Genomic DNA, 17,525 nt, shown 5'->3' with positions numbered 1-17,525 from the left:
AGGGGGGGGGGGGGTAACTCCTTTACTAAACACTACAGTAGACCTATCTACACAACCCTACTGCTCTAAGGGGGGGTAACCCCTTTACTAAACACTACAGTAGACCTATCTATACAACCCTACTGCTCTAAGGGGGGGGGGGTAACCCCTTTACTAAACACTACAGTAGACCTATCTATACAACCCTACTGCTCTAAGGGGGGGTAACCCCTTTACTAAACACTACAGTAGACCTATCTATACAACCCTACTGCTCTAAGGGGGGGGGGGGGGGGGGGGTAACCCCTTTACTAGACACTACAGTAGACCTATCTATACAACCCTACTGCTCTAAGGGGGGGTAACCCCTTTACTAAACACTACAGTAGACCTAACTATACAACCCTACTGCTCTAAGGGGGGGTAACCCCTTTACTAAACACTACAGTAGACCTATCTATACAACCCTACTGCTCTAAGGGGGGGGGGGGGGGGGTAACCCCTTTACTAAACACTACAGTAGACCTATCTATACAACCCTACTGCTCTAAGGGGGGGGGGGGGGTAACCCCTTTACTAAACACTACAGTAGACCTATCTATACAACCCTACTGCTCTAAGGGGGGGTAACCCCTTTACTAAACACTACAGTAGACCTAACTATACAACCCTACTGCTCTAAGGGGGGGGGGGGGGGGGTAACCCCTTTACTAAACACTACAGTAGACCTATCTATACAACCCTACTGCTCTAAGGGGGGGGGGGGTAACCCCTTTACTAAACACTACAGTAGACCTATCTATACAACCCTACTGCTCTAAGGGGGGGTAACCCCTTTACTAAACACTACAGTAGACCTATCTATACAACCCTACTGCTCTAAGGGGGGGGGGGGGGGGGGGTAACCCCTTTACTAGACACTACAGTAGACCTATCTATACAACCCTACTGCTCTAAGGGGGGTAACCCCTTTACTAAACACTACAGTAGACCTAACTATACAACCCTACTGCTCTAAGGGGGGGTAACCCCTTTACTAAACACTACAGTAGACCTATCTATACAACCCTACTGCTCTAAGGGGGGGGGGGGGGGGGTAACCCCTTTACTAAACACTACAGTAGACCTATCTATACAACCCTACTGCTCTAAGGGGGGGGGGGGGGGTAACCCCTTTACTAAACACTACAGTAGACCTATCTATACAACCCTACTGCTCTAAGGGGGGGTAACCCCTTTACTAAACACTACAGTAGACCTATCTATACAACCCTACTGCTCTAAGGGGGGGTAACCCCTTTACTAGACACTACAGTAGACCTAACTATACAACCCTACTGCTCTAAGGGGGGGGTAACCCCTTTACTAAACACTACAGTAGACCTATCTATACAACCCTACTGCTCTAAGGGGGGGGTAACCCCTTTACTAAACACTACAGTAGACCTATCTATACAACCCTACTGCTCTAAGGGGGGGTAACCCCTTTACTAAACACTACAGTAGACCCATCTATACAACCCTACTGCTCTAAGCGGGGGGGGGGGTAACCCCTTTACTAAACACTACAGTAGACCTATCTATACAACCCTACTGCTCTAAGGGTGGGGGGGTAACCCCTTTACTAAACACTACAGTAGACCTATCTATACAACCCTACTGCTCTAAGGGGGGGTAACCCCTTTACTAAACACTACAGTAGACCTATCTATACAACCCTACTGCTCTAAGGGGGGGGGTAACCCCTTTACTAAACACTACAGTAGACCTATCTATACAACCCTACTGCTCTAAGAGGGGGGGTAACCCCTTTACTAAACAGTACAGTAGACCTATCTATACAACCCTACTGCTCTAAGGGTGGGGGGGGGTAACCCCTTTACTAAACACTACAGTAGACCTATCTATACAACCCTACTGCTCTAAGGGTGGGGGGGGTAACCCCTTTACTAAACACTACAGTAAACCTATCTATACAACCCTAATGCTCTAAGGGGGGGTAACCCCTTTACTAAACACTACAGTAGACCTAACTATACAACCCTACTGCTCTAAGGGGGGGGGGGGGTGGGGGTAACCCCTTTACTAAACACTACAGTAGACCTATCTATACAACCCTACTGCTCTAAGGGTGGGGGGGTAACCCCTTTACTAAACACTACAGTAGACCTATCTATACAACCCTACTGCTCTAAGGGGGGGTAACCCCTTTACTAAACACTACAGTAGACCTAACTATACAACCCTACTGCTCTAAGGGGGGGGGGGGGGGGGGGTAACCCCTTTACTAAACACTACAGTAGACCTATCTATACAACCCTACTGCTCTAAGGGGGGGTACCCCTTTACTAGACACTACAGTAGACCTATCTATACAACCCTACTGCTCTAAGGGGGGGTAACCCCTTTACTAAACACTACAGTAGACCTAACTATACAACCCTACTGCTCTAAGGGGGGGTAACCCCTTTACTAAACACTACAGTAGACCTATCTATACAACCCTACTGCTCTAAGGGGGGGGGTAACCCCTTTACTAAACACTACAGTAGACCTATCTATACAACCCTACTGCTCTAAGGGGGGGGGGTAACCCCTTTACTAAACACTACAGTAGACCTATCTATACAACCCTACTGCTCTAAGGGGGGGGGGGTAACCCCTTTACTAAACACTACAGTAGACCTATCTATACAACCCTACTGCTCTAAGGGGGGGTAACCCCTTTACTAAACACTACAGTAGACCTATCTATACAACCCTACTGCTCTAAGGGGGGGGGGTAACCCCTTTACTAAACACTACAGTAGACCTATCTATACAACCCTACTGCTCTAAGAGGGGGGGTAACCCCTTTACTAAACAGTACAGTAGACCTATCTATACAACCCTACTGCTCTAAGGGTGGGGGGGTAACCCCTTTACTAAACACTACAGTAGACCTATCTATACAACCCTACTGCTCTAAGGGGGGTAACCCCTTTACTAAACACTACAGTAGACCTAACTATACAACCCTACTGCTCTAAGGGGGGGGGGGTTGGGTAACCCCTTTACTAAACACTACAGTAGACCTATCTATACAACCCTACTGCTCTAAAGGGGGGTAACACCTTTACTAGACACTACAGTAGACCTATCTATACAACCCTACTGCTCTAAGGGGGGTAACCCCTTTACTAAACACTACAGTAGACCTAACTATACAACCCTACTGCTCTAAGGGGGGGTAACCCCTTTACTAAACACTACAGTAGACCTATCTATACAACCCTACTGCTCTAAGGGGGGGTAACCCCTTTACTAAACACTACAGTAGACCCATCTATACAACCCTACTGCTCTAAGGGGTGGGTAACCCCTTTACTAAACACTACAGTAGACCTATCTATACAACCCTACTGCTCTAAGGGGGGGTAACCCCTTTACTAAACACTACAGTAGACCTATCTATTCAACCCTACTGCTCTAAGGGGGGGGTAACCCCTTTACTAAACACTACAGTAGACCTATCTATACAACCCTACTGCTCTAAGGGGGGGGGGGGTAACCCCTTTACTAAACACTACAGTAGACCTATCTATACAACCCTACTGCTCTAAGGGTGGGGGGGTAACCCCTTTACTAAACACTACAGTAGACCTATCTATACAACCCTACTGCTCTAAGGGGGGTAACCCCTTTACTAAACACTACAGTAGACCTAACTATACAACCCTACTGCTCTAAGGGGGGGGGGGGGTTAACCCCTTTACTAAACACTACAGTAGACCTATCTATACAACCCTACTGCTCTAAGGGGGGGTAACCCCTTTACTAGACACTACAGTAGACCTATCTATACAACCCTACTGCTCTAAGGGGGGGTAACCCCTTTACTAGACACTACAGTAGACCTATCTATACAACCCTACTGCTCTAAGGGGGGGTAACCCCTTTACTAAACACTACAGTAGACCTAACTATACAACCCTACTGCTCTAAGGGGGGGGGTAACCCCTTTACTAAACACTACAGTAGACCTATCTATACAACCCTACTGCTCTAAGGGGGGGGGGGGGGGTAACCCCTTTACTAAACACTACAGTAGACCTATCTATACAACCCTACTGCTCTAAGGGGGGAGGTAACCCCTTTACTAAACACTACAGTAGACCTATCTATTCAACCCTACTGCTCTAAGTGGGGGGTAACCCCTTTACTAAACACTACAGTAGACCTATCTATACAACCCTACTGCTCTAAGGGGGGGGTGACCCCTTTACTAAACACTACAGTAGACCTATCTATACAACCCTACTGCTCTAAGGGGGGGGGGGGGGGGGGGGGGTAACCCCTTTACTAAACACTACAGTAGACCTATCTATACAACCTTACTGCTCTAAGGGGGGGGGGGGGGGGTAACCCCTTTACTAAACACTACAGTAGACCTATCTATACAACCCTACTGCTCTAAGGGGGGGGGGGGGGTTAACCCCTTTACTAAACACTACAGTAGACCTATCTATACAACCCTACTGCTCTAAGGGTGGGGGGGGTAACCCCTTTACTAAACACTACAGTAAACCTATCTATACAACCCTAATGCTCTAAGGGGGGGTAACCCCTTTACTAAACACTACAGTAGACCTAACTATACAACCCTACTGCTCTAAGGGGGGGGGGGGTGGGGGTAACCCCTTTACTAAACACTACAGTAGACCTATCTATACAACCCTACTGCTCTAAGGGTGGGGGGGTAACCCCTTTACTAAACACTACAGTAGACCTATCTATACAACCCTACTGCTCTAAGGGGGGGTAACCCCTTTACTAAACACTACAGTAGACCTAACTATACAACCCTACTGCTCTAAGGGGGGGGGGGGGGGTAACCCCTTTACTAAACACTACAGTAGACCTATCTATACAACCCTACTGCTCTAAGGGGGGGTAACCCCTTTACTAGACACTACAGTAGACCTATCTATACAACCCTACTGCTCTAAGGGGGGGTAACCCCTTTACTAAACACTACAGTAGACCTAACTATACAACCCTACTGCTCTAAGGGGGGGGGTAACCCCTTTACTAAACACTACAGTAGACCTATCTATACAACCCTACTGCTCTAAGGGGGGGTAACCCCTTTACTAAACACTACAGTAGACCTATCTATACAACCCTACTGCTCTAAGGGGGGGTAAGCCCTTTACTAAACACTACAGTAGACCCATCTATACAACCCTACTGCTCTAAGCGGGGGGGGGGTAACCCCTTTACTAAACACTACAGTAGACCTATCTATACAACCCTACTGCTCTAAGGGTGGGGGGGTAACCCCTTTACTAAACACTACAGTAGACCTATCTATACAACCCTACTGCTCTAAGGGGGGGTAACCCCTTTACTAAACACTACAGTAGACCTATCTATACAACCCTACTGCTCTAAGGGGGGGGGGGGGGGTAACCCCTTTACTAAACACTACAGTAGACCTATCTATACAACCCTACTGCTCTAAGAGGGGGGGTAACCCCTTTACTAAACAGTACAGTAGACCTATCTATACAACCCTACTGCTCTAAGGGTGGGGGGGGGTAACCCCTTTACTAAACACTACAGTAGACCTATCTATACAACCCTACTGCTCTAAGGGTGGGGGGGGTAACCCCTTTACTAAACACTACAGTAAACCTATCTATACAACCCTAATGCTCTAAGGGGGGGTAACCCCTTTACTAAACACTACAGTAGACCTAACTATACAACCCTACTGCTCTAAGGGGGGGGGGGGTGGGGGTAACCCCTTTACTAAACACTACAGTAGACCTATCTATACAACCCTACTGCTCTAAGGGTGGGGGGGTAACCCCTTTACTAAACACTACAGTAGACCTATCTATACAACCCTACTGCTCTAAGGGGGGGTAACCCCTTTACTAAACACTACAGTAGACCTAACTATACAACCCTACTGCTCTAAGGGGGGGGGGGGGGGGTAACCCCTTTACTAAACACTACAGTAGACCTATCTATACAACCCTACTGCTCTAAGGGGGGGTAACCCCTTTACTAGACACTACAGTAGACCTATCTATACAACCCTACTGCTCTAAGGGGGGGTAACCCCTTTACTAAACACTACAGTAGACCTAACTATACAACCCTACTGCTCTAAGGGGGGGGGTAACCCCTTTACTAAACACTACAGTAGACCTATCTATACAACCCTACTGCTCTAAGGGGGGGGTAACCCCTTTACTAAACACTACAGTAGACCTATCTATACAACCCTACTGCTCTAAGGGGGGGTAAGCCCTTTACTAAACACTACAGTAGACCCATCTATACAACCCTACTGCTCTAAGCGGGGGGGGGGGGTAACCCCTTTACTAAACACTACAGTAGACCTATCTATACAACCCTACTGCTCTAAGGGTGGGGGGGTAACCCCTTTACTAAACACTACAGTAGACCTATCTATACAACCCTACTGCTCTAAGGGGGGGTAACCCCTTTACTAAACACTACAGTAGTCCTATCTATACAACCCTACTGCTCTAAGGGGGTGGGGGGGGTAACCCCTTTACTAAACACTACAGTAAACCTATCTATACAACCCTAATGCTCTAAGGGGGGGTAACCCCTTTACTAAACACTACAGTAGACCTAACTATACAACCCTACTGCTCTAAGGGGGGGGGGGGGGGTGGGGGTAACCCCTTTACTAAACACTACAGTAGACCTATCTATACAACCCTACTGCTCTAAGGGTGGGGGGGTAACCCCTTTACTAAACACTACAGTAGACCTATCTATACAACCCTACTGCTCTAAGGGGGGGTAACCCCTTTACTAAACACTACAGTAGACCTAACTATACAACCCTACTGCTCTAAGGGGGGGGTAACCCCTTTACTAAACACTACAGTAGACCTATCTATACAACCCTACTGCTCTAAGGGGGGGGTAACCCCTTTACTAAACACTACAGTAGATCTATCTATACAACCCTACTGCTCTAAGGGGGGGTAACCCCTTTACTAAACACTACAGTAGACCCATCTATACAACCCTACTGCTCTAAGCGGGGGGGGGGTAACCCCTTTACTAAACACTACAGTAGACCTATCTATACAACCCTACTGCTCTAAGGGTGGGGGGGTAACCCCTTTACTAAACACTACAGTAGACCTATCTATACAACCCTACTGCTCTAAGGGGGGGTAACCCCTTTACTAGACACTACAGTAGACCTATCTATACAACCCTACTGCTCTAAGGGGGGGTAACCCCTTTACTAAACACTACAGTAGACCTAACTATACAACCCTACTGCTCTAAGGGGGGGGTAACCCCTTTACTAAACACTACAGTAGACCTATCTATACAACCCTACTGCTCTAAGGGGGGGGGTAACCCCTTTACTAAACACTACAGTAGACCTATCTATACAACCCTACTGCTCTAAGGGGGGGTAACCCCTTTACTAAACACTACAGTAGACCCATCTATACAACCCTACTGCTCTAAGCGGGGGGGGGTAACCCCTTTACTAAACACTACAGTAGACCTATCTATACAACCCTACTGCTCTAAGGGTGGGGGGGTAACCCCTTTACTAAACACTACAGTAGACCTATCTATACAACCCTACTGCTCTAAGGGGGGGTAACCCCTTTACTAAACACTACAGTAGACCTATCTATACAACCCTACTGCTCTAAGGGGGGGGGGTAACCCCTTTACTAAACACTACAGTAGACCTATCTATACAACCCTACTGCTCTAAGAGGGGGGGTAACCCCTTTACTAAACAGTACAGTAGACCTATCTATACAACCCTACTGCTCTAAGGGTGGGGGGGTAACCCCTTTACTAAACACTACAGTAGACCTATCTATACAACCCTACTGCTCTAAGGGGGGGTAACCCCTTTACTAAACACTACAGTAGACCTATCTATACAACCCTACTGCTCTAAGGGGTGGGTAACCCCTTTACTAAACACTACAGTAGACCTATCTATACAACCCTACTGCTCTAAGGGGGGGTAACCCCTTTACTAAACACTACAGTAGATCTATCTATACAACCCTACTGCTCTAAGGGGGGGTAACCCCTTTACTAAACACTACAGTAGACCTATCTATACAACCCTACTGCTCTAAGGGGGGGTAACCCCTTTACTAAACACTACAGTAGACCTATCTATTCAACCCTACTGCTCTAAGGGGGGGGTAACCCCTTTACTAAACACTACAGTAGACCTATCTATACAACCCTACTGCTCTAAGGGGGGGTAACCCCTTTACTAAACACTACAGTAGACCTATCTATACAACCCTACTGCTCTAAGGGGGGGTAACCCCTTTACTAAACACTACAGTAGACCTATCTATACAACCCTACTGCTCTAAGGGGGGGTAACCCCTTTACTAGACACTACAGTAGACCTATCTATACAACCCTACTGCTCTAAGGGGGGGTAACCCCTTTACTAAACACTACAGTAGACCTAACTATACAACCCTACTGCTCTAAGGGGGGGGTAACCCCTTTACTAAACACTACAGTAGACCTATCTATACAACCCTACTGCTCTAAGGGGGGGGTAACCCCTTTACTAAACACTACAGTAGACCTATCTATACAACCCTACTGCTCTAAGGGGGGGTAACCCCTTTACTAAACACTACAGTAGACCCATCTATACAACCCTACTGCTCTAAGCGGGGGGGGGGTAACCCCTTTACTAAACACTACAGTAGACCTATCTATACAACCCTACTGCTCTAAGGGTGGGGGGGTAACCCCTTTACTAAACACTACAGTAGACCTATCTATACAACCCTACTGCTCTAAGGGGGGGTAACCCCTTTACTAAACACTACAGTAGACCTATCTATACAACCCTACTGCTCTAAGGGGGGGGGGTAACCCCTTTACTAAACACTACAGTAGACCTATCTATACAACCCTACTGCTCTAAGAGGGGGGGTAACCCCTTTACTAAACAGTACAGTAGACCTATCTATACAACCCTACTGCTCTAAGGGTGGGGGGGTAACCCCTTTACTAAACACTACAGTAGACCTATCTATACAACCCTACTGCTCTAAGGGGGGGTAACCCCTTTACTAAACACTACAGTAGACCTAACTATACAACCCTACTGCTCTAAGGGGGGGGGGGGTTGGGTAACCCCTTTACTAAACACTACAGTAGACCTATCTATACAACCCTACTGCTCTAAAGGGGGGTAACACCTTTACTAGACACTACAGTAGACCTATCTATACAACCCTACTGCTCTAAGGGGGGGTAACCCCTTTACTAAACACTACAGTAGACCTAACTATACAACCCTACTGCTCTAAGGGGGGGGTAACCCCTTTACTAAACACTACAGTAGACCTATCTATACAACCCTACTGCTCTAAGGGGGGGTAACCCCTTTACTAAACACTACAGTAGACCTATCTATACAACCCTACTGCTCTAAGGGGTGGGTAACCCCTTTACTAAACACTACAGTAGACCTATCTATACAACCCTACTGCTCTAAGGGGGGGGTAACCCCTTTACTAAACACTACAGTAGATCTATCTATACAACCCTACTGCTCTAAGGGGGGGTAACCCCTTTACTAAACACTACAGTAGACCTATCTATACAACCCTACTGCTCTAAGGGGGGGTAACCCCTTTACTAAACACTACAGTAGACCTATCTATTCAACCCTACTGCTCTAAGGGGGGGGTAACCCCTTTACTAAACACTACAGTAGACCTATCTATACAACCCTACTGCTCTAAGGGGGGGGGGGGGGGTAACCCCTTTACTAAACACTACAGTAGACCTATCTATACAACCCTACTGCTCTAAGGGTGGGGGGGTAACCCCTTTACTAAACACTACAGTAGACCTATCTATACAACCCTACTGCTCTAAGGGGGGTAACCCCTTTACTAAACACTACAGTAGACCTAACTATACAACCCTACTGCTCTAAGGGGGGGGGGGGGGGTTAACCCCTTTACTAAACACTACAGTAGACCTATCTATACAACCCTACTGCTCTAAGGGGGGGTAACCCCTTTACTAGACACTACAGTAGACCTATCTATACAACCCTACTGCTCTAAGGGGGGGTAACCCCTTTACTAGACACTACAGTAGACCTATCTATACAACCCTACTGCTCTCAGGGGGGGTAACCCCTTTACTAAACACTACAGTAGACCTAACTATACAACCCTACTGCTCTAAGGGGGGGGTAACCCCTTTACTAAACACTACAGTAGACCTATCTATACAACCCTACTGCTCTAAGGGGGGGGGGGGGGGGGGTAACCCCTTTACTAAACACTACAGTAGACCTATCTATACAACCCTACTGCTCTAAGGGGGGGGGGTAACCCCTTTACTAAACACTACAGTAGACCTATCTATTCAACCCTACTGCTCTAAGTGGGGGGTAACCCCTTTACTAAACACTACAGTAGACCTATCTATACAACCCTACTGCTCTAAGGGGGGGGTGACCCCTTTACTAAACACTACAGTAGACCTATCTATACAACCCTACTGCTCTTAGGGGGTGTTAACCCCTTTACTAAACACTACAGTAGACCTATCTATACAACCCTACTGCTCTAAGGGGGGGGGGGGGTAACCCCTTTACTAAACACTACAGTAGACCTATCTATACAACCCTACTACTCTAAGGGGGGGGGTAACCCCTTTACTAAACACTACAGTAGACCTATCTATACAACCCTACTGCTCTAAGGGGGGGTTAACCCCTTTGCTAAACACTATAGTAGACCTATCTATACAACCCTACTGCTCTAAGGGGGGGGTGACCCCTTTACTAAACACTACAGTAGACCTATCTATACAACCCTACTGCTCTAAGGGGGGGGGGGGGGGGTAACCCCTTTACTAAACACTACAGTAGACCTATCTATACAACCCTACTGCTCTAAGGGGGGGGGTAACCCCTTTACTAAACACTACAGTAGACCTATCTATACAACCCTACTGCTCTAAGGGGGGGGTAACCCCTTTACTAAACACTACAGTAGACCTATCTATACAACCCTACTGCTCTAAGGGGGGGTAACCCCTTTACTAAACACTACAGTAGACCTATCTATACAACCCTAATGCTCTAAGGGGGGGTAACCCCTTTACTAAACACTACGGTGGACCTATCTATACAACCCTACTGCTCTAATGTGTGGGCAACCCCTTTACTAAACACTACAGTAGACCTATCTATACAACCCTACTGCTCTAAGGAGGGGTAACCCCTTTACTAAACACTACAGTAGACCTATCTATACAACCCTACTGCTCTAAGGGGGGGTAACCCCTTTACTAAACACTACAGTAGACCTATCTATACAACCCTACTGCTCTAAGGGGGGGGGGGGGGGAGGTAACCCCTTTACTAAACACTACAGTAGACCTATCTATACAACCCTACTGCTCTAAGGGGGGGGTAACCCCTTTACTAAACACTACAGTAGACCTATCTATACAACCCTACTGCTCTAAGGGGGGGAGAATGCATCCTGTAGGTTATTTGTATCATTTAAAGAAATGCAAACTGCTGATTTTCCATAAAGGTTTAATCCCATGAGTTCCCTGGTTCATGGATTTGTGTTACTTCAACCAGGGAACATGAGCCTTTTTTTTATCTGATTATTCTCACTACGATTTGACAACTTTCCCTGGTCATGTGGATGTTTTTCCCTGGTCATGTGGATGTGTTTCCCTGGTCATGTGGATGTGTTTCCCTGGTCATGTGGATGTGTTTCCCTGGTTATGTGGATGCTATTCCCTGGTCATGTGGATGTGTTTCCCTGGTCATGTGGATGCTTCTGGTCATGTTTAATGTTTCCCTGGTCATGTTTAATGTTTCCCTGGTCATGTGGATGTTATTGTTAACCACATCACTTTGATCTCTTTCAGAGAAGCTGTACAACTCTCATGGACCTGAGCTCCGGAGGTCCCTGTTCTCCCTCAAGCAGCTCTTCCAGGTAAAGACCGGTATATTATCTATGGTAGAGACCAATATACACTGCTCAAAAAAATAAAGGGAACACTTAAACAACACAATGTAACTCGAAGTCAATCACACTTCTGTGAAATCAAACTGTCAACTTAGGAAGCAACACTGATTGACAATAAATTTCACATGCTGTTGTGCAAATGGAATAGACAACAGATGGAAATTATAGGAGTGGTTCTACAGGAGTGGTTCTACAGGTGGGGACCACAGACCACTTCTCAGTTCCTATGCTTCCTGGCTGATGTTTTGGTCACTTTTGAATGCTGGCGGTGCTTTCACTCTAGTGGTAGAATGAGACGGAGTCTACAACCCACACAAGTGGCTCAGGTAGTGCAGCTCATCCAGGATGGCACATCAATGCGAGCTGTGGCAAGAAGGTTTGCTGTGTCTGTCAGCGTAGTGTCCAGAGCATGGAGGCGCTACCAGGAGACAGGCCAGTACATCAGGAGACGTGGAGGAGGCCGTAGGAGGGCAACAACCCAGCAGCAGGACCGCTACCTCCGCCTTTGTGCAAGGAGGAGCAGGAGAAGCACTGCCAGAGCCCTGCAAAATGACCTCCAGCAGGCCACAAATGTGCATGTGTCTGCTCAAACGGTCAGGAACAGACTCCATGAGTGTGGTATGAGGGCCCGACGTCCACAGGTGGGGGTTGTGTTTACAGCCCAACACCGTGCAGGACGTTTGGCATTTGCCAGAGAACACCAAGATTGGCAAATTCGCCACTGGCGCCCTGTGCTCTTCACAGATGAAAGCAGCTTCACACTGAGCACGTGACAGACGTGACAGAGTCTGGAGACGCCGTGGAGAACGTTCTGCTGCCTGCAACATCCTCCAGCATGACCGGTTTGGCGGTGGGTCAGTCATGGTGTGGGGTGGCATTTCTTTGGGGGGCCGCACAGCCCTCCATGTGCTCGCCAGAGGTAGCCTGACTGCCATTAGGTACCGAGATGAGATCCTCAGACCCCTTGTGAGACCATATGCTGGTGTGGTTGGCCCTGGGTTCCTCCTAATGCAAGACAATGCTAGACCTCATGTGGCTGGAGTGTGTCAGCAGTTCCTTCAAGAAGAAGGCATTGATGCTATGGACTGGCCCGCCCGTTCCCCAGACCTGAATCCAATTGAGCACATCTGGGACATCATGTCTCGCTCCATCCACCAACGCCACGTTGCACCACAGACTGTCCAGGAGTTGGCGGATGCTTTAGTCCAGGTCTGGAAGGAGATCCCTTAGGAGACCATCCGCCACCTCATCAGGAGCATGCCCAGGTGTTGTAGGGAGGTCATACAGGCACGTGGAGGCCACACACACTACTGAGCCTCATTTTGACTTGTTTTAAGGACATTACATCAAAGTTGGATCGGCCTGTAGTGTGGTTTTCCACTTTAATTTTGAGTGTGACTCCAAATCCAGACCTCCATGGGTTGATAAATTGGATTTCCATTGATTATTTTTGTGTGATTTTGTTGTCAGCACATTCAACTATGTAAAGAAAAAAGTATTTAATAAGATTATTTATTTCATTCAGATCTAGGATGTGTTGTTTAAGTGTTCCCTTTATTTTTTTGAGCAGTATATTATCTATGGTAGAGACCAATATATTATCTATGGTAGAGACCGGTATATTATCTATGGTAGAGACCGGTATATTATCTATGGTAGAGACCGGTATATTATCTATGGTAGAGACCGGTATATTATCTATGGTAGAGACCGGTATATTATCTATGGTAGAGACCGGTATATTATCTATGCTAGAGACCGGTATATTATCTATGGTAGAGACCGGTATATTATCTATGGTAGAGACCGGTATATTATCTATGGTAGAGACCGGTATATTATCTATGGTAGAGACCGGTATATTATCTATGGTAGAGACCGGTATATTATCTATGCTAGAGACCGGTATATTATCTATGGTAGAGACCGGTATATTATCTATGGTAGAGACCGGTATATTATCTATGCTAGAGACCGGTATATTATCTATGCTAGAGACCGGTATATTATCTATGCTAGAGACCGGTATATTATCTATCTATGCTAGAGACCGGTATATTATCTATCTGTGGTAGAGACCGGTATATTATCTATCTGTGGTAGAGACCGGTATATTATCTATCTGTGGTAGAGACCGGTATATTATCTATCTGTGGTAGAGACCGGTATATTATCTATCTGTGGTAGAGACCGGTATATTATCTATCTGTGGTAGAGACCAAATAAAATGGTCAAAATGTGGCAAAGCAATGAACTTTTTGTCCTGAATACAAAGTGTTATGTTTGGGCCAAATCCAATACTAGACATTACTGAGTCCCACCCACCGTTTATTAAACATGGGCTGATTCTCTCCATATCACATCCACCCTCCTCTCTCAGTGAGCTGGTGCCAACATGGCCAGTGGAAATAGCTCTACTCTGTGTTTGACTGGACTGGAACAGAGGAACAAGGAAGAATGGAGACGGGGGAGAGAGAGGTAGAGGGAGAGGGAGAGAGAGGTGGGGAAGAGAGGTAGAGGGAGAGAGAGAGGGAGGTAGAAGGGGAGGAGAGAGAGGGGGAGAGAGAGGGGGGGTCGAAGGGGAGAGAGGAAGAGGGAGAGAGAGGGGGGTGGGGGGGTAGAAGGGGAGAGAGGGAGAGAGAGGGGGGGTAGAAGGAGAGAGAGAGAGAGAGGGGGGGTAGAAGGGGGGAGAGAGGGGGGGAGATGGGGAGAGAGGAAGAGGGAGAGATGGGGTAGAAGGGGGGAGAGAGGGGGGGTATAAGGGGGGTAGAGGGGGAGAGAGGGAGAGAGAGATGGGGGGGTAGAAGGGGAGAGGGGGAGAGAGGAAGAGGGAGAGAGAGATGGGGTAGAGGGGGAGAGAGGAAGAGGGAGAGAGAGAGGGGAGGGAGAGGGGGAGAGAGGAAGAGGGGGAGAGGGGGGGGGGTCGAAGGGGAGAGGGGGAGAGACAGAGAGAGAGAGGTGGGGTCGAAGGGGAGAGGGGGAGAGCGAGCACATACCAGTCATGCCAGAGACTTCATTGTAATCATTTGAGAGATGAAGGGTTGATAACTCAAGTTGACGTAAATGTACAGGGCGTGTCCCCCAATAGGGTTGTGTGTAAGGCTGTTGTCAAAAGTAGTGCACTAAATAGGGAATGGGGTGCCATTTGGGACGACCAACAGTAGTAACGATCAGACAGCAGGTGGTACTTCTCTCTAAGAGAACATCTACATCAACATTTACCATTCCAGTGTTTAATCATACTGTAATTACTTTGCCACCATGGCCTATTTATTTCCTTAATTCCCTTATTTTACCTAATTTGCACTCACTGTATATAGACTTTTTGTTTTATTGACTGTATGTTTTGTTTACTCCATGTGTAACTCTGTGTTGTTTGTGTCTCACTGCTTTGCTTTATCTTGGCCAGGTCGCAGTTGTAAATGAGAACTTGTTCTCAACTAGCCTACCTGGTTAAATAAAGTTGAAATAAATAAATAAAAATAAGATATAGTGGCTAGTGATCATTGTCAGTGACGTCGTCCCCACAGTAGTAACGATCAGACAGGTGGTACTTCTCTCTAAGAGAACATCTCGAGGTGGTAGTTCTCTCTAAGATACAGATCACAAGGTTCAACTGAAATGTGACTTCTGCTTTATCCCTCCTAAAGACACGGATACAGGAGCCTTCAGAAAGTATTCACACCCCTTGACATGTTGCTGTGTTACAGCCTGAATTCAGTGTCTCTGGACTAGACACAATACCCCAATTTACAAACCACAATGCACTTCTCTCACCAGAATGTTCTCTCTCCCGCCAGTGGTACGTTACCCGTTCCAGTACCATCATTACTCATCTACAATGTTTGTTTGGTTATGGTCATTTCTGTTAATGCATTCAATTTATTATTATTGTTATTATTATTCCTGTCTTTTACTGTTGTCATTGTCGGTGTGGACACTTTGTTTGCAGAGCGCACAACCTATGTTACACTTGTGAGAAACACGTTTTTTTTTTGTTGTTGGTTTATTTCATTCCGTTTACGAGTTCTGTCAATGTAGTCATTGTCTTTTTTGTTTGGAGCTCTCCTGTCAATGTTGAGTAACGCCTTCGATCACACCGACGGGCGCCATTGCAGCAGCATCTGGATACGTGTCCAATAACAGCTCAACGTTCACCTTCCCTTGCTACCAGATAAATCCACCGTTATGAACAACCACACAGAACCTACTGCAACGGCCTCTACAACGCATTGCTGCTAGACAAAACGCAGCTTTCCATTGGAAATGTTATGTACTTCTGTTGTACCCCAAAAATGCAATGTCGGTGTGATCGAGGGCGTTAGGACCTGCGCTTTATTAGGCATAGAGGTAGGCCTGTAGGCTACCTTGGCCTGCGTGCTAATGTGGCTGTGATAATACCACTACTAATGATTTGTGGAGCTTCTCAAAGGAACGTTTTCTTCACCTCCAAAAACAACAAGCAACCAGTTTTTAATTTTTATTTTTGAATTTTTTTTACATCCGTTGAGAATAACAATAGTTCCTTACAATGTATTTTTGAAAAATCGTTCCAGCCGTCTCCCTTTTCCATAACCACTCAGCAGCGTGAAAAGGGAAATATGTAAATGCTCTGATCCTGTGGAAACATCATGAAATAAGGACATAACTGACTACTTCTTATCAGTGCTTGGCTTGGACTGAAATAGGTTACCAGTACTCATTTTTTGCGGGTGCCAGTATTGTTTTTATATTTAGATGCAGGAAATACTTTCTGAGCTAGTATTCTACAAGAGGAACAGGAGATCAAGCAGTTGGAATATTTTTTTGAGGTGCCGGTACTCGGCTCCGGTGAGCTCCTGCCAAAGTCAAGCACTGTTTCTTATCACCGTGATCAAATAGTCTCCAGCTGGGTCTGTCCCCAGCTCACTGGGCAGGGGGAACTCACTGGGCAGGGGGAACTCACTGGGCAGGGGGAACTCACTGGGCAGGGGGAACTCACTGGGCAGGGGGCAGGGGAACTCACTGGGCAGGGGGCAGGGGAACTCACTGGGCAGGGGGCAGGGGGAACTCACTGGGCAGGGGGAACTCACTGGGCAGGGGGCAGGGGAACTCACTGGGCAGGGGGAACTCACTGGGCAGGGGGCAGGGGAACTCACTGGGCGGGGGGAACTCTGAGAGACCAGGAACTCACTGGGCGGGGGGAACTCACTGGGCGGGGGGAACTCACTGGGCCGGGGGAACTCCCTGGGCCGGGCCGGGGGAACTCACTGGGCAGGGCGGGGGGAACTCGCTGGGCAGGGCGGGGGGGAACTCGCAGGGCGGGGGGAACTCCCTTGGCAGGGCAGGGGGAACTCGCTGGGCAGGGCAGGGGGAACTCGCTGGGCAGGGCAGGGGGGAACTCGCTGGGCAGGGGGGAACTCACTGGGCGGGGGGAACTCACTGGGGCGGGGGGAACTCACTGGGCTGGGCGGGGGGAACTCACTGGGCTGGGCGGGGGGA

General features: G+C 47.5%; 1 protein-coding gene across 2 annotated transcripts in view; it reads left to right on the top strand.

Moving 5' to 3' along the window:
- The window catches only part of LOC145859164 (FH1/FH2 domain-containing protein 1), a 232,819-nt gene that overhangs the window by 201,844 nt on the left and 13,450 nt on the right, over positions 1 to 17,525 (top strand). For both annotated transcript variants that reach the window (XM_082958030.1, XM_082958033.1), the window contains exon 4: positions 11,944 to 12,011. In XM_082958030.1, coding sequence (XP_082814156.1) covers positions 11,944 to 12,011 — 68 coding nt within the window. The remainder of the gene's footprint in view (positions 1 to 11,943; positions 12,012 to 17,525) is intronic.

Source organism: Salmo salar, chromosome 11, assembly GCF_965601325.2.
Source record: "Salmo salar chromosome 11, fSalSal1, whole genome shotgun sequence".
NCBI lineage: Eukaryota > Metazoa > Chordata > Actinopteri > Salmoniformes > Salmonidae > Salmo > Salmo salar.
This window is presented reverse-complemented; position numbering and strand designations above follow the sequence as displayed.